Source organism: Saccostrea cucullata, unplaced genomic scaffold (assembly GCF_032062105.1).
Source record: "Saccostrea cucullata isolate Sc308-1 unplaced genomic scaffold, CSIRO_AGI_Scuc_v1 ctg15, whole genome shotgun sequence".
Classification (NCBI taxonomy): Eukaryota; Metazoa; Mollusca; class Bivalvia; order Ostreida; family Ostreidae; genus Saccostrea; species Saccostrea cuccullata.
The window spans coordinates 807,675-833,012 of NW_026938676.1; the positions used below are offsets into that span (position 1 = coordinate 807,675).

General features: G+C 31.9%; 1 protein-coding gene across 3 annotated transcripts in view; it reads right to left on the reverse strand.

Annotated features, from left to right (window-relative positions):
- The window catches only part of LOC134250880 (uncharacterized), a 47,748-nt gene extending 24,371 nt beyond the window's left edge, over positions 1-23,377 (reverse strand). Inside the window, exons 1-2 of one of the 3 annotated variants that reach the window (XM_062733234.1) lie at positions 23,342-23,377; positions 13,579-13,717 (exon numbers count right to left, since the gene is read on the reverse strand). In XM_062733234.1, coding sequence (XP_062589218.1) covers positions 13,579-13,717; positions 23,342-23,362 — 160 coding nt within the window. In that variant the 5' untranslated portion in view covers positions 23,363-23,377. Of the gene's footprint in view, positions 1-1,266; positions 1,443-6,136; positions 6,780-13,578; positions 13,718-23,341 lie in introns of those variants that run through there. The other 2 variants (XM_062733235.1, XM_062733236.1) reach the window with 2 other exon arrangements.
- Positions 23,378-25,338: the final 1,961 nt, after the last annotated feature.

Consider the following 25,338-nt stretch of genomic DNA (forward strand, 5'->3'; position numbering starts at 1 on the left):
TCACTCTTTTCTTAAACGTTTATAATAAACCATGAACGTTCTAAGTTCCACCTTTCCTGAACAGAAGAAATTTAAGTGACACTATTGTCATAGTCTTAACCCTGTACAAAACGGTAAATTATACTAAGTAAAAGAATTATTCAGATACTGAATCCAATTAATCTTTTAGGTAGCAAGTTGCCAGAATGATTGGTAAAATCTACATCACAGCATCGTCAGCCTCACGCAACTGATACAGGATCTGGAAACAGTGGGCTTAATGAAATAATGCTTGAACCATTTATGTGGAATTCCTGATTCAAAGTGAAATAAAATTAAAAAAGTGCCTTTTTGTTCAAACGTTTGTTGCAATTCATCACGAGAAATAAAGGTGAGACTGATAAAACAGCTGGCTATCATTAACAGGCGAGCTCTCTGACTAATTACTCTGAAGTGGGTTCACTTTACAGTAATTACTAGATAATTGACCATCACAAGCATCCTGCTTTAGAATTTTAAGTGACTCTTTCTTTAATATAAATTATTTACAAAAATGAGGTCTCTGTATATATTTCTCATTCGCATGGAATCGTCTTCATGTATATACCTTTTGCTATATCTAGAACCTTATAAAAGTTCCTCTATGCAAATGTTTTCCTTAGCCAAAGTAGAAGATAAATGTCTACTTAAGACCACCTTGTATTCAAAGAATTTTAAGACAGTTCTTGTTCTGTATGGATTTGCCTATCTGAAATTCCTTGGATTTTCTCTAACAGCAAGACTCTGAATGTTACCTATGTCAGATACTTTATTTATTATTAGCCTGAATCATCGAAGAAATTATCCCAGGCGGTATTAACAGGAACGGCAGATTTGGAGTTGCTTAGCAGTATAATATCACAACGTACATGTGTTAAAACATTTCACACGAAAATATAAAAAAAAAAACCTTCTTGACAGTAAATAATCCTTTTTAATATACTTGAATGAACTGCTTTAGCAACATATAAATCAGATTACACAGAAAATTTTTAGAAAATGTTAAATTAAGTAAAAGCGTTTTGATTTTTCAGAAATGAATAAAGATATGCTGTGAAATACCTCTTTAAAGAAAAATCTTTATTAAATGAACATTGGTCAATCATGAATATGGATACTTCATTCCCTTATACATGCATAAAACAAATATTTCTGTTAGAATGAGGTTAAAAATTATGAATATTTAGAAAACTAGTTAACGTTTTAGAGACAGGCATACAAAGACTATTACTTTAAGTGATTACTTACAATTAAATGCCCAAATAGAATGGTCGCTGTCATCAACGGCCATAAGAGCACATCCTTGCTTTGAATCTACTTTAGTTTCTGCCATAATTCTGGTGATTTATACAAAGAATATTTTATGCAGATAATCTCAGTGAGGAATATTTCTGTGAATGAATTCTGCCACTTTCTAGAGCATGAAGCAAATGGGGAGATCGGAATCTCTACAATCTACACATTCCCACCTTGTGGCTGACAGTTAAAATATTGTATGTAGAGATAATGATATTTCACGAAGATCTACCTCTAAATTACGTAACATCTGCTTTTTGTGATGCACAGTATTTTTGTTATATTTAACGCCATATGTTTTCAAGAATAACGTCTCTTCAATTGGTTGCATGATAATCCAAAACACATGTTTTTCACACATGTTGATTGTAAGATCCATTTTTAATATTTTTGGTATTTTTGATTCTTAAACAAAAGTCATGTGATCAATTATATGCAAAATGAAACACTCAGTATACTGAAATGACACCTCTCTTCAAAGAAAGGAATCTATACAGTGCTTTACAAATACTTGCAGGTTGGTCATAATGAACCAGTTATATATTTCACTCTTGAAATATAAATTATCTTAATAAATATAAGATATATCATCGTGTCTACGACAAAGAATGAACGTTGAAATGAATTTTTCTTGAAGTAAAATTACAATCAATATATAATTATATATTTACTGTCATAAACCAAGCGTTTGGTATTGCTGACATATTTATATACAAATATCTACATTTAAACAATGCTGCGTTCGTAAAAATGAAATATTTATCATCTGAACAATTTATATATTTCATCAAGTCTCTCACAATGAGTGATCGAATTCATTAATGTATACATGGTTGAAAAGACTTTTACTGCGACTAAATTTGCAATCGATGATAAACATTTATAACCCTATTCGAGTAAATCAACATTTCATAGAATCCTTTTGTTCTTTTTTGATGTATAAGAATCGCTGATAATTTTGAAAGTAGTCCATTTACCACATTTTCTAAAGAAACGATAAACGGATATAAAATCTTTAGCTTGAAGGATATGGAGATAACGAACAGTATTCAATATCAAAGTCCATAAAACAATACAAAATAGAAGCAGAGCAAACACGGACCTCCAAAACTCACATACTCTCTGAATTCTTACACTATAATTTTAATTTCCACGACATTTGTATATACCGTATGAATAAACGTAAGTGGCTATTGGAAAACAGATCTCTTGAAGAAATCTACACTCAAATTAAAATATACAATAAAATGAATGAAGAGAAAGGCTTTTCGTCCATTGTTGTTTTTGTTATAAGAGACTTTTCACAGGAAGGAATCATTATGAAGCGGCCATCTGTGATTAAAGAGAGGCGACTGTCCTATATAAGCCAGTAAAGGAGATTGACTGGGAATTGGACAATCTTTTTAATCGATACATTCTCTTTTCATTATTTTTCGAAGATTCTCTGTCAACGCATTACGACCGTCGTATTTAGATAAACTGGTTATCGTTCATTATAAAGTAATTACTCAAAATTTCCAACGTCTCTGAAAGCCAACCCAGAGTAGAAGAGAAATAAGCATAAGTAATTCATTAGAAGAGACGACCGTGTTTTTTTATTCAGATTGTTAGTTTAGTTTAATTAGTTTGTTTATACATGTTATATCTGTTTACAACTGCAAGCCATTGATTTCCGATATTTTTAGGGTTCCTTATTTCATTGCTTGGTCTTATAGTTAACAACAAGACATTGACAATGTTATCTCTTTATTCTGAATTATCTCATCCAAAGAACTCTCTTTTTGTTCTACCAATTTTCCCAAACGGTGAAACGGGAGGGGACTATAGGTATCATCGTCTATCTAGCTGTCTTACTGTCTGTCAGTCTGCCCCACATCGTTTTTGACGCAATTATGTTTTTTTTAAAAAAAAATTTTCATAATTGGGTTCACAATCGGGTTCGTGCAGCACTAAATTAATAATACAACGAGACTGTCATATTTTATTATTTATTTGAAACTTGCTGGATAACTTTAAAGTAACAAACCATAGATCAAGTTTGGTTATATTTCATTAAGTTGTTTTTAACCATGTAAAATGAGCTGTGTTGATCAAAGCATGCATGTATGTCTAATGGCATTCAAATACGTCTTTTTTGTAAGGCAGATCGGATTAATTCCAAGACATTTCATTTGAAAAACAAGTAGTAACCAAAATTAGCACATTCTGGGAACACTTTTCATATACAGGATCTTATAAAATGACATCCTAAAGGGAAAAAGGGATCCCGGTTAGGTATCGGGACAAGTATTGCTTAAATAATACTCTCAGAATGCTTATTTCTAAACACTTCACCATCTGCAAAGCTTGCCAGATAAATGTTTCGGAGCCTTTAATTTTTTGTGATGATTAAAAATTCTAAATTTTGACCTTTCACTGCAATATATAAAAAGATATTCTACAGAATTTTTGGTTTGAAAAGAAATTGGCGAAACAAAAGATAACGTTTTCCTCCGTGGAAAAACAAATTAGCTTTCAAAATCATATCTCGGTTCGTGATATTTTTTTTGATAATTGTGTTTCCAAGAGGAATACGCTCTGCGTTTTCTGTGTCAGAGGTACAGTGTATCTCAAATACAGTCTGCGGGGTTCACCTCTTGACTTTTATTTATATCAAAATAACAGATTTTGTGTGATAAGTGCATGCTCAAAAAATATTTGTTTGAAACACTGGAAAGCTGAATCAAATTCCAAAGTCAAGGTCAAGATATATATAAAAAAGAAAGTATTGTCACAATTAAAACAGCAGTGAAACAAGCTAAAGAAAGCCATAGTACAGGGCAAGTGCTTAAGGTTAAGGCAACAAGGTAAAATGTTACAATAGTAGGTCAACCTCCAATAAATCATCACATAGAAATTTGAAATTTAAAAGTCTCTACACTAGTTATTTAAAAGTATGACCAAGTTTTTAAGTTTTCTAAAATTTGCAAACAAGTAGGTAATACTGCAAGGTCAAGGATGGACAGGAAAAAATTATTTGTCCCGATTTTCTTCGATAACAGAAATATAAAATGGATTCTCCGACTCTCTACTCTAAAAATGATTTTGATTTAAATTTGTATCTTTTCAAGATTTTTTTATTATACAACAAACTTTTCCTTGTAAAATGTAGGTTTATTGTTTTATTTTATGATTTTTAACAGTGAGTATCCAAGGGAGCAGGTTTTGGTCAGTATAGAACGAACAGACACCAACATAATGTATTTAAAGAAATCCACACAGTGTGTCTAATTAATTTCATCGTTGACATAGTTAGTTACTACCGTTCACGACTGGCCTAGGTCGATTAAAATTGAGTAGCAAAACTCATCCTTCGCCATGCACAGGGCACTTGAAGTGAAAGTTGCGGGTCCTTCGGACGAGACTTTAAAAAAACCCGAGGCCCCATGTGTGCAGGCGTTGGCAGGATAAAGATCCCTCACTGCTCAATATTGCCCTGAGTGCCGAGTTCAAGTCAAAATTTGAAGCCTTCACAAGTATATGGTGACGTCTCTACAATCCTCGAATGGGGCGTAAAACAATATACAATCAATCAATAAATCAATCAATCAATCAATCGTCAGTATCTTGCACTTACTACATTCACAATTCCTTATCTAATGCAGTGCGATATACTTTAGAATATATAAAGTGTACACCATTTAAAAGGGATGTCCAATGTTTAACAAGTATGAGCTCCTATTAGCTTTTCATAACAAAATACAATTAACCTAGAAATAAAAAAGGAAAGAAACCAGATAAAGATATTTTTATTTCTTATGATAAGCTTTATTAATTTTTTTATTGAGCAATATAAAAACAGGATATGTTAATATAAAATCATGTCTATACCCAAAATAGAAATCAAATACGAATGCAAAAAATGCATATTTCTTAGGCTTATGAATTAAGACACAATCAAAATGAGTTAATTTTTTAGCTTTAAAGTTTTCCAGTTCACAACAATGCATTAATGTGCATGAAAAAGTTTAAAAAAAAAAAAAATTACGCGACTGCCTTTGTATGCAATATATGAGCTCGATATTGCTTCAGATTAATGAAAATATTTTTCCAGTTACATATGACATAAACAATTTTTATCCTCCTTTTCTGTTTGCAAAAACAAGCTATTAAAGATATATGAGTTCTTAAACAACACTTACATGTATTGATGTTTTTACAATGTAGTCGAGGATATCACTTTATGAAACTCAAGTCTTTAAGATAATATTGGAAACATTAATGGAATAAATAGCGATTAATGTATAAAGCAAAATTACTAAACTGAAGGAAGTCAACTAAAGAATAGAAATGCCGTTTAATTTATTGGTATATCCTCACAACAAAGTCGTTTTAAACATTAGTACAACCAAAGCCTTATTGACAAAACAGAGACAATTCTAGGAACGGTTTACGAACTGTAAGTTGATCCGATTGTTACACGTGATATTTATTGATTTTATGTCTGCAATAAAAAAAATATTCAATTTTGTTATTTTCTCGAAGTCTATGAAACGAGGTTTTCAATCTGTTCGGTCATTTATTGCTTTCCCGACAGCATTCTTAACAAAAAGAGTGAGTTCTTTTTTCCCTCAACAGAGACAATTATTTTTCCTTCAATTGAGAAGTTATTTTCCTGACAATCCCAAAGTTTGAATTTTGCAGTTGCATGCTACATTATCCCTTACTACATTATATTTTTTTCTCTTGCATTTACTCTTTAGCAAAAGTAAAAGACAAACCATGTGCCCCACGGTTATTTTCCATAATCAGGTATTTGTTCGTTTAAATAAATTATACTTACAGTCAAAAGCCCATTCCGAGTTATTGCTGTAGTCGACCGCCATAACAATAATCCCTTTGTCAGATACTGAATTTGTAAAGGACTCAGCCATCATGATAGATAAAGGATTTTGCAGTTGGTTTTACACGGTTTTTGATTCGTATAAAACGTTATCCGGAGGGTTTATGAAATATTGCAGCTTCAGATTAAGCTTTATGTTATATTGCTGCTTCAGATGAAATTTTATTCGTTAAGATTTTGATTAGCAGTTGTGGATGATTTTCCTTTCACGGTGTATGGAGAGATTTAAACACAATAAGGTTAAGAACAATCCAGAATCTCTTAAACACAGAATTTTCAGAACCCTTCGGTTTTTGACTGTTATCAGCGTTTCATTCAAAATGATTTTTTTTTCAACACAGCCTAAGTTTTATATGATTATTTTTCACACAATTCACTATACCGACGTGCGTGTCCAAGGTTGTGCTTTTATCCAATAATTTTCCTATGTTCCTCGGTACTGACCCTGGAGCTCACCAGATCGTGAAATTGACAAATCATTAAATATAGAATTATGGATTTCTGATTGCACTTATAACTAAGGTTGCAAAACCCTGCTTTCCGGAACGGAGTTAGGCTTGTGTTGCGATGGCTTCAAATCTATAGATGAGGGATGGTTTTATTAGAGACAAGGAATTTAAGAAGTGCTCTCAATGGTAGCTATCAATTGGCGAAGCTTGGAACGACTCGCTTCCGCAGAACTATCAACGGGAATCAAAATGTGTGTCTGCCGACTGAATGCTCGCTTTATTTCACATAAGCATGATAACAGAAACTTCTTTATTGATTTATAAGCAACATGACATAAGATCACGTTGTTAAGAAAATTAATCAACTTTTGGGGTTTTCAATCTTCCAGGTCTTCTTATGCTATGCATCAGAAAGCTTCATTCTTTGGTGCACAAACCGCTGCTTAATGTCAAGATTAGTATTTTCAGATTAACTTTTTCATGCTTTTCACGTTAGAAAAACACATGATAATAAAATATAAGTTATAAAACTATTTTCGGAATCAAAATTATAGAAACGTAATTTTACTAAAAGGAAATTGCATTCAGAGTTGAATTCCTATCAAAGTATGGATTTTTTTTTTACCTGGTATCGTTTTTGTAGAATAATGAAATACTTAAGGCTATTCGTGTTGCATTAGGTTACAATGTCATAAAAGAAATGCATACATGTATGCTTTTATACAAAAAAATGTATTGTACAATGCTTTCTTAACAGTAATTTTATTTCAAAAATTTCGATACCACTTATTTTTATCTAATTTTTCATAAGAGGCTCAGTGGCATTTTGTGTAAATTATATAAATACCAAGTTCTGGTTAACCATCAGCTTAAAATTGTTTATATAATAGTCTGCATGCTCTCTTTTATGTCCTCTCATATTTTTCCTTATTTCCCAACAATGACAAGAAGCACACGGCGGGTGTGAGCGGTTGGCAGGGGACTCTCACTCCTCTATGGCACCTGATCCCACCTCTGATGTTTTGGAGGTTTGAGTTTTGCTCTGCTCCTATTTTGTATTGTTTAATGGACATTTGAGCTTGGAATACTGTGCATTATCTCCATATATTTCACATGGATGTGATACTGCATGTTGCATAGAAAAATATGCTCATAAAGATGAAGCAACTGTCTCATACATGTAAAGCAAAAAGCTTCGTTTATTATGGTTTTGTTTTAATAAAGCTTTTTTGTGACAACTGAATGCATTATTTCAGAAGTACTCTGTAGAAAACATGCAGAAGCATCTGCTGTACAAAAAATTCTTTTAAAACAGGATTAGCTCAAAGATCATTGTCAATTATCAAGACTTTTACTAAGATATAAGTAGACATGTTTAATAAATATATGGTTGAAATATTTATTTACCATGATCTTAGAAGCTAGAAATGCACTTAGTTTATACTGCTGTCTTCTCTTTCTACATGCAAATAAAGGAAAACACAATAGAGATAACATAAAAGTAGATCAGCGTTTACAGGATACAAAAACATCGGAATCATTGATAAAATGGATTTCTTTACAGACTTACTAGCTAATATTGAAAGACTATAACATTGCTTCAGGTGCAACTTACTTCTATGATAAGAAAATGTATAAGAAAACACACATTATTACTAAGTCCAATATAACCCAAAGCAGTCGTAACTAATAAAGATAAGGGGAATAAAACAATGAGAATCTTTAACATACATTCTATTCCAATACATAGGCCTGAAGATGTACGTGAAATGAAAATTAACGTTTACGAAAGTGTTCACCCTTAGAAACATAATAAGTTACGGAGGCTTCTTGGTGATTTAGCCGATTTGTTGTGCACATTTCTGAATTCAGATCTTGTTGATTTCATCAATAGCAACTGAATACATGCATTGATCCAAAAGTATGTGATCTTTCTAAATATACATTGATTTTTAGAATATGACCAATGGTATTGGTTTCCGTTTTAATCAAGGTGTCTATCTACACATTAATTCATAAATAAAATGAAATAAGATTCTCATCTTTAAGCCGGAGGGAATACGACTTTGCATTTAATTCCTAACCGTGTGCAATATATATTACTAGGAGTTAGTTTCATAGATGAGGGACATTAATATGATTTAAATCTGCAGCCATTAGTACATGTTCATAAGTTCCATGATTAAAACAACGGCAGTAGTTTTTTTTCTTCAATCTCAATTTCCCTCATATATTTCTGACATTAAGAATATTTATCAATTAATTCATTACGTCATGTAAAGTCAAAACATGTATATGTATAAATATTATTCGTATGCTTTTTTCTATCTCCAACTTTCCTTCCTTATGCAGCGATATACCTTCATCACCTGCAAACGGAGTTGCATTTCAGTTGATACGATACACAAAAGCATGCTCTACGTATGAAAAGTTTCTCAAACGAGGTAAATTATTGACAAACAAGTTAATGAAACAAGAATACCAGCAGTCTCGTTTAAAGTCATCATTTTGTCAGTTCTATGATCGATACAATGACCCTATCAGCAAATACAATTTATCATTGAGTCAAATGCTGACTGACGTTTTTATACTAATTGTTAGTCCAATTGCATTATTTATACATTGAATTGTCGACGGATTTCCCCCTTTTTTTCCCGATCATGAGTACTTGCCTGGTGTGACCAAACGGCAGGGGTTGCCCACTCCTCTTTGGCATATGATCCCACCTCCGATGTTTTAGAGGTTTGTGTTTGTTCTGCTCCTTTTTTGTATTGTTTTAGGGACTTTTGATCTTAAATACTGTTCGTTATCTCCATATGTTTCATGCTTTAATCAGAATCGCATACTAGTTAGCAAGGTTTTTTTTTTAGGTAATTAACAGATATTTGTGTCGATGAACTTAAAAATAGGATTTCTGCAAAAACAAAACTAAACCTTTTCTGGATGCAAATTTTCTGCATTTAGAAACATGCATTGTTTTCAAACCCTGTATGCATGTACATTTTCATAGCTCTAATCATACTTAAAGATGCACTTCTTATGCTAACATTTTTTTTATGTAACGGACGTGAAGTTTTGCATGGTAATACTTTAAACCTGACACTGAAATCACTTCATGCCATCATTGGAACACCTTATTTTCTGGCTGAAATCCATGGCGGAAAGCATGCACAGGAAAAAGTCAATCTGATAGTGATCAGCAGCCTATTAAGAATTTATCAATTCATCAATCAATCATAGGCGGCGCAAGTCATCACCAGGTGAGACTCGATTAAAGGTGTGCTGTTTCATGTTAGACGGGAGAAAATGTTATTAATTAGATATCTTAATGACACCTATTGTCCCTCGTTAATGTTCCGACGCCATGTCATCTCCATGTAACATTTATTTGTATTCCACGCAGTTGGATGATTGGACGGTGGCGTCCACATCATTAACGTTATATCAGAGGTTTTTAAATAGTATCATATTTATTTCAATTTCACTGTATTTTCAAATTAAAGAAAACAGAATGTAACTTAAGTTTATCAACGTATGTAAACAAAATCCTTAGATACACATGGTAAATTCAATTAAGTTTACAGTATTACCTAAATATTTATTTTTTTCTGACTGCATTTAGGACCATGCAATTATTGGGATAATTTCACGCCGACTACCTCTGTATTTTAAATGGAACCTGGCGTCAGATAGAGTTAAATAGATCATTCCATTCGATCTACAAAAGCTTGCCCTACATACGAACAATTTCTAAAGGAAGACAAGCCATTGATAAATATTTACATTCAGTGTATTTTTCCTTATGAAATCCATTAGAAATCCATGACGTTCAAATTTCTATAACACAAGCGAAAACACCGCGCGTGTGTACAAAGTAGGAACTATATGCATTTTCAATATGGCACCTAAAATGTAAAATGTTTTATTTCAATTTAATAAAAAACTTTAACCCTGAAAAATTAATGTAAAAATTAACGTAATGTGCTAATCCAATTTATTTTGTTCAAATGTTTTTTGAGTCATTTAACTTTGCAACGTCATCTAACGTCATTTGACGTCACAAACAGCTCTTACATCTATTAACCACGACAATTTTGAAGGGCGCTAAATTCACATTTGAGATTAACGAAATAAGAAATTTTGAAGAAGGAAAATTAGGGAATGTAAAATTTCAATCATATTTTTATCTATGAAATCTTAACACAAGCTTGTTATCAACCGCGCTAGCGCGCGGTATAATTTGCATACAACAGCAGACTGATGCTTAAATATAATGATGATATATACGGATAAGGGGAATTATAAGGAAACAACGGGGTGTGTGATAGGGGATATTTACTCCTAAATGGCACCTGGCCACACTGCTTATATTTTAGACGTGATTATCCTCTGCTAATCCAATTTATTTTGTTCAAATGTATTTTTGAGCTTGATTACTCTTTCTTACATGAATCTTTATACAGTTGTATTTCATTACATATTACATGCATATTTTGTATGTTGACAACTATATATTACTGTATTAATTTGTTATCATCATGTAATAACAATAAAAATAAGTAATCAATCCTGGATGCGAAGTTTCAGAATCCATTTGGAATGATTAATTACTTATGGATTGATTAATTCATTGCATGTTGTTTTATGTCCCGTTCGAAATTTTCATCTTATACAAAGACGTCACCATAAAGCGGAGAAGAGTTTCAATTTAGACCCCTTCTCGGCACGAAGGACCTTTGAGAAGTGGCGGTTCTTTATCGTGCCAATGCCTACTGGACACGGGACCTCGGTTTTAAGGTATTTAGCGAAAAACCCGCAACTTTCATTCCAAGTTTCAGGCGCTTTGCGAAGAAACAGTTGCCACGTTTTTTTTGTCGACTTAATCAGTCGCGGCCGTAATTCAAACACATGACCTTCCGATCCAAACTTAAGGAAATCGGTCCTGTGGATAAAATTGTAAAAAAAAAACCGATGCGACGTGTCGCATATGATTTTGACATAAACATATCCAGCACTTATTTATAGCAATAGGTGTTGGGTGCAGGCCTGTATTTTGCAACCTTCCACCAATATCAGTATTAACCTAAAATGATTTAGATATTTTCACTGGGAAAGAGAGAACAACAATCAATTAGCATATTAATATTTTTAAAATATCTAGGAAAGAGTCGCCTCATCAATCTTAGGATTTTTCAGGGGTCTGTATTTATGCCCTATTCATGTATTTGTATTGCTTGTAGATTTCTAATGAAATTAATCACTTTGCGTTTTAATAATCATATGAAAAATATGCCTAGAGTAATTTTTTTGTTTTTTTAACATGAGAATACAATAATATTGCATTCTTTGTGCAGGAAATACCTGAAAACAACACAAAATACCTGAAAACAACACAAATTAATCTTTCTTTGATTTTGATTTCTTGTTGCTTATTAAGAATGCAATGTTAAAAGATTTGATTATATAATATATTAAAGCAAAAACTGATTGATTAATTGTGCTATTAATAAAGTATATACAATTTATTATATTAATAAAATAAAGTACAAAATGGAAAGTACTAGATTTTTGAAATTATTTACATGTACCCCATTGATTTTTTAACAATCCCGGTAATAAATAAATGAAAAGAAAAATACATATTTCGTTTTGACCGTTAATGGCTTGAAATTACACTTTAAATTTGGCAAGAGATACTTAAAGGTTCCTAGATCAATTAGTAGCATGAGGAAACTGAAATAAACATTTCTCATCAGAGAGCTAAGGAAGAGAGTGCGATGAAATACCAATGCCCCAGAGTATATGCTGGTAGTATAAACAGCAAAACGATAAAAATCCAACACTAACGGAGGATCGATTCTGAGCATGAAAGCAATGTAGGATAAAAAACCCCAAAATTCGTGAAATATTAAATGGGAATTTACCGTTCAGTATTACTAGCCGTGGGTGTTAAAGTGAAATCAGAGCGAGGATGCATTAGTTTTAAATGTTTGAGTTGAGATTGATCAAACCTTCTTCTTTTCAGAATTTATTTAAAAAGAGGAAAAATGCACTTAAAAGCAAAAGTATTTAACAAGTTAAACTGTATTCAGTGTGAAGTAATTAATTCTTCGGTTTCCCTATAGTTTTCTTTAAGATAATTAATGGACACATACTTTCACAGAAAAGGATTTCTATTAAAAAATACCTAACCTTAACCTTAATCTCTAATATCTCTAATATTTTTTTTTCTTCTTCTACGATTCACAAAAGTAAGGTCTTTAAAAAATAATTGGTTCAATGTATTCCTTTGAAGCATTAAGGATATCAGAAGATTATCCATTGATTATTTTTCTGGTCTTCAACGGGTGACGGGAACCATTTCCTGCCTCTAATCGATCAGCAGAAATTACATCTTTATCAGCCATTTTTTTTTTATGAGAGAGAATGAGTGCAGGCCAAAAACGATACAGGCATTATTGTGAGATGAACAAGAAATCAAGAGGACAAATTTCCAAAAAAGCATTTTCAAAAAAGTTATTGAAAATAAAACTTTCGAAATAAGATAAGTTTAAAAGGGTCTTCTCGGTGCAATGATTGTAAGACATAATGGGCATAAATTCAAAGAATTAAGAGATTGAATTCATATCGCCCCACATGAAACAAAATTTCTAAATCTTTCAAGCTAGAATGACATTTAGTAAAAAGGAGAACAAATCTCCACATGTGTTACAGAAGCACCTCGAAAATTTTGGAAATTCCTTTAATTTATGGAAAATATAAGCAACTGCGTTAATTATAAATATCCATAATATATCCTCAACTTTTGTCCAAGACATCCCCAAAAGATCATGTATGCATAAATGTAAATGCTAGAAGCATTTGAATGAAGATACAAGTCTCAACTTTAGTCTCCATGACCGTATCTAACAAAAATATCAGTTATATACTTACAGTCAAATGCTCTCTCTGAATCAAGACTATGATCTATAGCCATTATCACAGATTGCTTCTCCGATAATGCATTGGATATGTATTCTGCCAGCATTTTACGAAAATCAGAGATCTTCTTAAACATAGTAGATAACGTCTCCTTTTAACAGAAGAAAACACATTATACATATGTAACAAATAAAGGTGAGTATATTCTTGTCATTCCTCATCTAAGTCTTTCATCCTTTTTTCTCTTATTTACTAATTAATTGCCCATCTAACACATTCATCACATGCTCCTGCTGTAAAGACACGGTTCTAGAGTTTTCTGCAGCTGATATGATTCTTTGAATCATTATTGAATCGGCTTGTCGTGCCTAGCTCTCATTGTATGCAGATATCAAATAATTAACCTATTTCATATGACAGAAAATTAATCGGATCGAATGCGATTCGTCCTTCCAATAACTAGTTGTAAAGAAATAATGGAAAATAGCCCATTTCTGGTTGAAACATGAAGGAAGTTCATTAATGCCTGGTGAACACGAAACCATTTGATACCTGTTATCTCATCATCTGAATATATTAGTCTATCCCTTTTCCCAAAACCCTACATAACAGAATTAATTGTCTTTTACCTATCTCTCTCAGAAAAGCTTGTTATGTCTCTGAGTGCAAGTATTAACCTCTTACATAATTTCTGTTGCTGTAAAGTTCCTTTCATACATCAAATCCATGATACATGAATTACAAAACTAGCTGAATGGTAGCGACAAAGCTCATTTACATGTAGTTTTGAACATTGCAAGACAATTGCTAAATTGGGTAATAAGAATTATGATAACTAATGGTAATTTTTAATTGGCAGTGCAAGGACGTTTCTAATTTGATACAAGATGAGTATTGCTTTTCTGTTAGCCTATAAGGTTGATCAATATATATTGATATTTGGGTACGTAAACAATTGCATACTGAACTGATCCTTGGGTTCTCAAAGAAAGCAACGTTTTCTACACTTTCCTTTTGTTTTCTCCCGTCTCTTCAATTAAATTATTATTAGCATAAGACAATTTCATGCAATGTGAATTCTTTCAAGGTTGACTTGTGTATCAGCAACTACAAGAGGATATGATGAAATACAAGTTATAACATTGGTTAATAGATAATTATCTTACATTTATCCTATTTATGTCAATAATTGTATATATTTTAACGGTGAACCTTTCTTGATTTTCTTTTTTAAAACAATTATTATGATTAAGCTCTACCAAACACTTAATCTAACCCACATGATGATTTCCTGCTAAAAAAAACCGCATAAAACCTGTTCATCATTCTGTACAAGACAAGTTCCAGTAAGATTTGATACTGTTGATAATCGCCATATAACGCTATTAAATATCCCTATCGGATTTGTTAGACAATCAAAGTAAACTTACCAAGGACAAAATATGATTAAAACAATTTTCTAAGCGTGAAAGAGCACCTGCTTTCTTCTTTTTCCCGATTTATACAAAGACAACCGTATAAGCTTCAGCAGTAAATGTTTTAGGAGTTCATCAAAGCAACTCATCGCTGCTGGGTGTTGTATCAAGGACCACAAAAGGGATATTACATCAGTCGTTAAACCTTCTATTTCTAATAGACAATTCAACGAATCCTTACAAGAAAATGTAATTTCCAGCGAAAGTTTTAGACATTAAAAGAAACCTTTAAGATCTTAAAAACAACTGTGAAAGGAAAAATAATGTAAAATTGACCGTTGCGAGATTGAATTGGCATTGTCTCCTTATATAAGCGATATATATTGATTATCTCCTGATACTAGTACATATCGGAATGGTATCTCAGTATCTTCCATGTATATCTAAAGGCCTCATTGGCAATTCGAAAGCTATGACTCCACCTTTAAATGTCTTTCAACGAAGGAGTTAGTCAGTCTATGAAATAGAGTGAAAAGAGTCCAAATAGTTCGTCTAACAATCTCTTGAAACTTTTAGAGATCCTAATGATCTCTTAGAGATTGTAAAGGAGAGCAGACTATTTTGAAGGCCAAAGACACTCCCCTATATGGATCTGTTATGGTTTTTGATCTCTCAGCAATCAATCTCCTTAGACTTCTGTTTGACGATATTTTGTCGTAAAGGAATTGCTCAGCATTTTCCCAGAAAAAGCAATGTAACCATCAATGTCACGGAACGATCTTCAAGCAGGTGCTACTTTACCCTGCTGGAGAATATTTCTCTAAAATATTCTACACTTTTTTCTGTCGAATTCATTTATAAATCGCTTATATTTTCTTAAAAATACATTCAACAGCACATTCACATTTTAGGCAATATATATGAATTAAGATGAATACCAAAACAGTCCTCTACAATATTTGAGAGAGAGAGAGAGAGAGAGAGAGAGAGAGAGAGAGAGAGAGAGAGAGATTAAGCTTTTTGTAAACTTTAACATTGATTCGCTTGTTAGATACTTTACCCTACGTCTGATTTTTATATATCAACGCCCCGCTATCAGATAGGAATAAATATTTAGTTATCTTCAGTGTTATTGAAAGATTGCAGAAACGAAAACAAAAGTTTCCTTCTGCTTTTCTTCACATCCAGTTTCTTAGAGTCAATCGTAATTTTATCTTGAAGATCAAGGGGAAAAGACACTTAATCATTCGATATAATTTTGAACTTAAGATTGAGAAATGTGAAGGCTTTGATTTTTAAAAAAGATAGAATATGAAAAAAACCCCACACTCAAGTCATTTTGTATTTTATGATCGAATTATCTAGAACTTAATGGCAACCCCACACTGGGTTTGCCATTATTAGCTTCAAATATAAACACCTTGTTAATTATAATATCACATACTTCTTTGAAAAAAATGCATGTTTATCCGACCACGTGATTCAAAATTGCCTCTGTTCAAGAAAAATAATGTAACCTTGAGATTTAATAACCCTTTATTATAAGCAAACTAAACAACGTTTTGCCATTAGGCAACAAGATTCTTTTTCATAATTTTTTTCATGAACATTTTGGAATCAGCTGCGCAGTTCCAACCAACATGTAGCAATTTATTCCATTATATTATTTAGATATGCGGGCTGCTGAATATTATTGGTATTAAATATCATTGAAAAATTGCATCTACACATGAATCCCTATTGTAAGAACATTTTATCCTTACTTTTTAATTAAGGTAATACAGTGCCACATTTTGATAAATACAAGTTTTCTACATCCGCACAAATATTTTGTTGTTGATTTTTTTTATTTCAAATAGGAAGAGATGAGGGTAAAATTTGTGAGGTGAACATGGGTAGTTTAGCTTTATACGTTCCAAATTTGTAACACGTATGTATAGGTTAAGAAATATTGTTTATGAGGTATTGGAATCTTATATTTACAAGTTCATTCGTACGTACATGTAATATGACAATTAGACATCACTCTCTTAGATCATGTCCATAAATGTACAAAAGTAGAGCGTATACACGATGTCTTCTCTGTGCATATCTACGATGTATATAGCATGAGATAGAAAGGTGTCAATGAATTAAAAACGATTGTTAAGATTAAAGCAAGTATTTTTAATGCTGAAAGACATGTTTGATATGAAATCATATTTGTACATACAATTTTTATAGCACTATACTTGAAGACTTTACTTGTCAGTAAATACCCTCGGTTTATCATATAATGGTACCCAGAAAGAGCTCTTAAGTAAGAAGAGGCTCAGATGGGAGACATAATTACCATACAGGTGATATTTAAGCAATGGATTCTTATTTTTGGCTGGAGTCGGTCCTATAACAAACCTGGTCGTGCCTAGGAATTGAAAATGGAAAATTTGTTGGCACTGAGAGCTAGGTGTTTTATATAGGACCATAGAACCGAGAAATCATATATAAAATGCGAATCCGGTGATTACATGTGTATTAACAATTTCTTATTTTCTATCTTCATTGCTGTTCGTACTAAATAAAGAACTTAATGACAAACAGAAAAAGCTATTTTTAGAATATAGGGTCACATTCACAAAGTTTGACCATGGTGCATTTTACTAATCTTTATAATGAATTTCCCCTGACATAAATGGTGTACTAAAATTAACGTAATAGGCGTTTGTGACGTGAAAACATAACGGATATGAGCATTACAAGAGAAAAAAGTTTAATTTTAAAGCACAGTTGTTGTATTTTTACCTTAATTTGCCAGGATATTTTTTTTTCAAATTAAATTGAGTCAAAACAATATTAATGTTGATGTTACTAGGGTATTGAAAATGTATATTCATATTGTGTATTCTGCCGCGCAGTTTCAAGATTTTATGCGTTGTCATATAGATTTGAATGTCGCAGATTAAGAGATTTCTAATGGATTTCATGAAGATAATAACACTGAATGTAAATATTTTAATATAAATTCATGCCGATAAAGGTAATTTTCACGTTAGTCCTAAAGTTGTTAGTTCTGCATGCAATTTACAAGGACATTGGCACGAGTAAATTGTGTACTATTGAATTACCCAGAGAACATTCTATATTATTTTACATGAAAAAGACGTTGATGATAATCTAATATCTAAGCTCTATGATAAACATTATGACTTTAACTTTCCTATCGTCAGTTTTCCTTACTTATGCAGCAATATGAATATATCTTTATCTGCATATAGAGTTTATATATCTCAGTTGATTCGATACGGAAGAACATACTTTACATATGAACAATTTCTAAATCTAGGTAAATTATTGACAAACAAGTTGATGAAGGAAGTCAGTTTTCCTTACTTATGCAGCAATATGAATATATCTTTATCTGCATATAGAGTTTATATAATTGCAGTGAACAATTTCTAAATCTAGGTGAAAACAAGTTAAAGTCATCATTTCGTGGTTGATACAATGACATTGTCAGCAAATACAATTTATCCTTGAGTTAAATGCTGTCTGACCATTATTTACGCACAGAAATTGATGACGGATTTTGCCCGTTATTTCCCGATCATGACAAGGAGCACACTGCGGGTGTGACCGGTCGGCAGGTGATGCTCACTCCTTCGTGGGATCTGATCCCACCTCTGGTGGTTTTGGTGGTCCTTGTTTGCTTTGCTCCTATTTTGTATTTGTTTTCATATGTATCTTTAATACTGTTCGTTATCTCGATATGTTTCATTAAGGTGTACATGTACATATATAATTCATAATGAGAAATTACAAAAAAAAATTGTTGTTGTTTTTGTCATTGTTATGTTAACATAGAGCATCAGAATTTACATAATAGTTTTGACATATTTACATTTTGCCGTAAACAAAGTCTGTATCTTTACTCCTTGTAATTACCTTTCCGTTAAATATATCTTAAATTATCTGACATTTCTTTCATAATGAATAAGGTTATATTTGACGCTTTAATTAAAAACTAATTTAAATATTTTCTTTGTTTATATTTTTACTTATATTTTTATAAAATAGAATTTTACATTTAAAGGAAATAAATTTTGAATCTTAGTATAACAATTTCCACAAACTAAGACCACACATATGAATACAAAATAATATACATACAAGATCAAGATCAGCCTACAGAACCATAAGATGCATGCTTCTATGCTTAACAACATTTTGAGCCATCAAAAAAAAATAGCTATCTGTCTTATATTCGAAACTAAGAAAGTTTAATTACTGAACATTATCTTCAGATAAAATGAATCTTATTATAAAAGATAATTAAAACGTGTTAAGGATGTGCTTCATCTATGTAGCTGAGATGTATAATTACCACTTATTGATTTTTTTGATGCCAGAATATCAAATGCAATTTTATGTATGTAATAAAAGAAATAGAAAAAAAAATATAAAAAAATATATCTTGATGCAACATCGTCATCCTAATCACGTTCCAGGTGCTTTGATAATAAATGTAGTTTAATCTCTTCGATGAATACTGTAGAAATCAATAACTTTTAGTTGTCATTATCAATCTATTCGACACAGTTAACACTTCGAATGACATATAGGTCTCCAACATATGAACGCACACAGTGTCAGGATTAGGCCTAGCTATTGATTTGAATGCAATTGATTCTGCAATATGCCCAAAAGTTGCAGAAAGATATTTCATTTGTAAATGAGTTTATATTTCTTAAAATGAATCAGAAATTAAAAGTACATTTTTTAAAAAGATCCATTCATTGTTTTGATTTCATTTTTTATTTTGTTTGACAAATTATTTTACCAATAAAAAGTGAAGATACCGAAGAGAGATCATTCTCAAATGCCATTAAACATTGATGAATTAAGAGTAGAACCAACATAGTCATCTGAAATCAGATATGGGATCATGTGCCATAGACATAATATATATACAAAATAGACAGCAAGGTTCCCCAGTCCTGTTAATTTATTCACAAACGCCAAAATGACACAGTTTATGTCAAAATAACACCTTTTTTAAAAAGATTTTTTTCAGCAGAAAAGTTTCCATATTATAAGAATGTATAGTGTTAGATTTCGCTCGGTTTTTTGTTAACATTTAAGCTTTCTGTTTCATAATGAAAGAATACTTTGAAGGGCAGAGCTGATATTTGTACTATTTGATTACATATTAAGTGTCTTACAGATCCCATTGTACAGAATTAAACTTATCGTAATATATACAAAAAGTATCAATTTCAAATAATCGATACAACACAAACCTCTATTAATGAAACATAAAGAGGGAAAGAATTGGTATAATATTTATTGTGCTGATGATGAAATGAGGAAATCAATAGTGTCACGGATACTAATCAATCAGTTACATACAATTAACATGTTGATTGACACATGAATGGAGAACCTAACGCTAAAATGGAATTGGAAAAGTCTTACGACATTGATTACAGAAAGGCATTGTATTAGTAATGCCGCTGCATCTCTGAACCGCATTCCTTGGAATTGCTAAATGATATCCGAAAACTTCTCAGAATTTTCTGATTGCAGTTTTCTCGTCATTAAAAAAAATCCGCTTTGCTTTCAAGTTGCGCATGTGTCTTCATTGTGCTGCATCCTTTCAATGGATGAACATATTTCTATCTTCTGTCCCTGACCTTTACGCTTGTACAACTTTTTATTTTAAAAATCTTTGAACAAAACTACTAAGGACTGGAGCCTTTATATTTCACAGACGTATTTCAAATGATAAGGTCTTCCTTTGGAAATCAACAATGTTTATCTTACACTACTTCTTAACTTTTAACCTTGATCTTGGAGTTAAGCCTACTTGTGAAATAAAATTAATTTGACAAAAAGCTGTTTTATGGTGGCATCAGTGTATTGCACACTTACCTTGTTTTTCGTATGACAGTCGAACCTGAAACTATATTTCTCTACAGAGGATTAATGGGTCAATATAATTGTCATAAAACATTCTATTTTCTATGAATTATTTCAAATTAAAGTTCTAGATCTGCTAGATATACATCTATCGTAGTGGACAAATATTACTATCGGCAAAATTCATAATGCATTTTAGAAAACACAGCATTTTATTGCTATATATTCGCAAGCTACTGAAAAAACTGGATAGGAGAAATTTAACGGAAGTCGATCGCAGAGAGTATGTTTCAATGGATGGTTGTTTTAATTAAATCAGTAGAGAAAATCAGTTACAGACATGTCCTTTAAATTAAATATGCAAAAGGATTCTGAAGGATTATTTTTCGGTATAAATGGTTCTGTAGTTACATTTAACAGACATGTCCTTTAAATGAAATATGCAAATGGATTCTGAAGGATTATTTTTCGGTATAAATGGTTCTGTAGTTACATTTAACAGGCATGTAGTATCGTTTTTGAAAGTGGAGCGGTCAGCCAGAGAATTTTTTTTTACTTACCCGTAAAACCTAACAAGCATTTTCCCCATACAATACTTCATTTCTTTGATATCACTTTACTATGTTAACTACTGGGGGGGGGGTGCAACCAACCTTTCAATGAACAGTTTCAATAGTAAAGGTAATTTTTGCCCCCCCCCCCCCTGTTGCTACGTGCCTGTGTAAAGAGTGTATATGGTATGATCGATTTTATAATTCAGTCACTTTCAAATCCTTTTCCACAAAATTGAATTTATCGGAATACTTACAAAAAGAGTATCAATTCCACCTGATCGATACAGCGAATTTCTCTATTACAGGAAGGAAACAAAATTATTTTGTTTGAGGAAAAAAATCAGAATTCAATAGTGTCACTGGTGCTTCTGAATCAGTTACATACAATTAACATCTTGATGGAGAACCTAACGCTAAAATGGAAATGGAAAAATCCTAAGACATTGATTACAGAAAGGCATTGTATTAGTAATGCTGCCGCATCAACTGTATTCTGTGAAACGGCTAGAAGATATCCGAAATCTTCTCAGAAATTTCTAGTGACAGTGTTATCGTCAATGAAAATATTTCCGCCTTGTCCTTCAAGTTCCCAATGTTAAACTCGGAGCACTGATGATATTGACTGTCATAAAATGAAGAAATCAGAGATCTATTTTAGCTATGGCCATAATTTTACTCTTCGATGCATGCTCAAACTACAACCAATTCGCATATGGGAATTCTTCGCGAGATAGATAAAAAGGATAAACATATCAATTTAATCGGACACGTCTCCGGGGATCCCAAAAGTGATTATAGCGTTTTACAACTATATGGCATTTTGAGATTGCATCAATAATACATTAGATAAAATCAGATCCACGATATTTCTTTGAAACCCTTGTGAAGACAATTCTTTTCAATTACTTCTGAACGTAAGCGAAAATGAATGCAGACAAATAAATTTAAATATCGGGGTATGTTTTTGTTTGAACAAACTAAACACTTACACCTCTTAATCGACCAAGCCATCTTGTGATCTTATTTGTAAAATTTCAAATTTTCACTTTGAATGTTCAAAGAAACGTTATCTATACACGACATACTCTGACATGCATTGTTGTATGCAAACTATTCATAAGGGGATGCTCTCCTTTCTCTTACTAATTGTAACATTTCCCACAATTAATCAAACAATTTAATGAAAATAATATTTTTAAAAAAGAAGCATCAATACAAATACTAATTACAAAGACAAATGACCACCATTCTATTATATAAAAAGTAGTTTTTAAATTTTTATATATTATTTCATCTTTTTAAAAATATTTTATGCACACAGCATTAGAAATTTATCAAGGTCTATGTCTTACAAAAATAAGGTTCGGGAGGGGAAAAAACATAACAAAAAAAAATCTACGTCATTGCAATGAGTATTTGGAATTAAAATTAAAATTCATAAAATATTACGATATGATTACATAGATCTACCATTATTGCCTTTTAAAACAATTTTTCTTTGTTGTAACTTTCTATGTTTTGCTTATGTATATTTGACAGTTCAACAGTAAGTATATTCTAATAATTTTTTTCCAGGCTCAGAGCATGTGAAATACTGAAAATTCCAAGCAGCATCCATTATTCACACTTGTGAATAGTAACAATGTCTGCTGGATCTTCAAATGAAATCTCTCAATAATTTGTTTAGCTGTCAGCTTTAGAAATTCAACTTCTTTGAAAAATTTTATGATTATATTATTCCATGTTAGAAAATTTTATGGTTTAAACTTAAAGGTTATTGCTGCATCTTAAAATGCTATATAGAAGGAATTTAATTTTCTTTTCAAATTATAATGTATTAATCATTGGTCGTTTTGACGAAGGCAATAGTCTATATAATTTGTATATCCTTCTGAATAAATGAATACTCACAATCAAATGCCCACTCGGCATTATCACTATAGTCCACTGCCATTACAACAGATCCTTTCTCTGCCAAGGAGTTTGAAATAGATTCAGCCATCATCATGATGAACAATTTATGAACCACGTCTTCAGAACTCTTTAACAACTTCACTGAGCGCTAATTTCTGCTGCTAATCAACAGGTACAAAGTGTAGTGACCTTAGTTATATACCTGAGCTTTTGTATTCAGCTAATCGAATCGATTCTGTTTTTCATGACTATTTTGGATGTGCTCTCTCTTGATAAACAATGGCCCTCCATTTTTCCCCTGGGCTGAGTTTCTCGTGTATTATCGGCCCAAGGATACCAAATAAACAGGCATACATGTGTGAAAGCATAAACATTCGAATGTATTTCGTGAAAAAAATAGAAAATAAGATTATAATATACATATGATGAGAATTAGTGTACCATGTTTTATATTCCTGGATGTATAGCGTGGAGACTGTGCATTACGTTTTCCCGTATTTTCATTGCATTGCAGACATGCATGACCTTGTTATTGATTTGTTTATGAACGCCTGTAATGACGCTGTAGAGAAAAGTAATTAACGAATGTGATTAGTGTTTAGACTCAAGGGAAATCTACATTGTTTCTACATGCAAACTAGAACTTAAGTCAAGTAGGAATAACACCACATTTCACAAGTCAGAGATTGAAAATATCCAAGATTAAAAGTTACTCACCAAAAACTGATCAACATATCTAGGAATAATTTGAATTCAAATTCAAATTTTCGCAATTATTTTTTTTACAATACAATTTCAAAAGAAAACAACGATGAATTGTCTTTCTATTTTTATTATTAAGAATATATCAACAATGCCATGGATAGTTTATTAGCACCATGAGCTTGTTCAGCTCACTGATTATAAAAAGAAGACAGCAGTCAACACTGTTTCAGGTACATTGTATATTCATTGACATTGATTTGACTAAGGCGCTGCTTCTGCATGGTAGACGCACTGTATTTTTAAGTTGCATTTGTCAAAAGCAGTGCTTCTGGTAAATTCAGCGGCATTGTACAGCTTTGAATAACTTTTGTCCAAGATAACAATTCTGTAAAATTTAATAGCATAAAGCAATATACCGTCCACCATTTTGCGTCCGTTAAGTCTGCCTGCCTTATTAGAGGCTCTGTGGTGGACAAATGCCGTTGAACAGAAGCACTGGGTAGACTTAATACGTTGAATTCTCAATAATCCTGACTTTATCATAAGCAAGTCCTTCGACAAGGTCGCTCCAACTAATACACATCTTCATTTGTTTTTAATGTTAAGGACTTCATCTCAATGTAATAAGCATAGATTTGGAAAATATTTTCAATGGTCCCCCCCCCCCAAAAAGGCAAAGGGCTATGTTTCTATTTGTAGAATCGTTTCATTTATTTAACGATATGATCCCTGCATAATGGATTGTGTGAAACAAATGTTTGCATATGAATATAAAGAAAAAACCCAAAGAAATTGTACAAGGTAAAAAAAAATCCCAATCTATATTCATTAAAAGGAATTAAAACAGATCTCAATAGTAAGAAAACGAGGCAAATAACAAAAAAATGTTGTTTAATATCTTAACTTTCACGCTATATCTAATAATATCGGCAATAGTCTTACAATATTGTTTACTGGACTTTTAAGTGAAGAAGTCGATGTATAATTGTTTCCTGAATCACTTCATAAAACCTTTCATAAATTTATCGAGTTCAAAGAGAATGACTTTTTCAAAAAATCCTTACCATACAAAAAATGTGAATCAAATCATGGAGAGCAATTCTATGTATATTGCATCAAATGCGAAAAAAATGATATTTTGTTGAGGAAATGCTTATAATCAAATTTGAGCTCCTTAAATGAAAAATAAAATACCAGACTCCAAGTCGTTTCGTGATGACTTTGAAAATCAAAGTTGAATACAGGCAATCATCGTCTCAAGCCACGGTCCGGAGTCCGCATTTATAGCT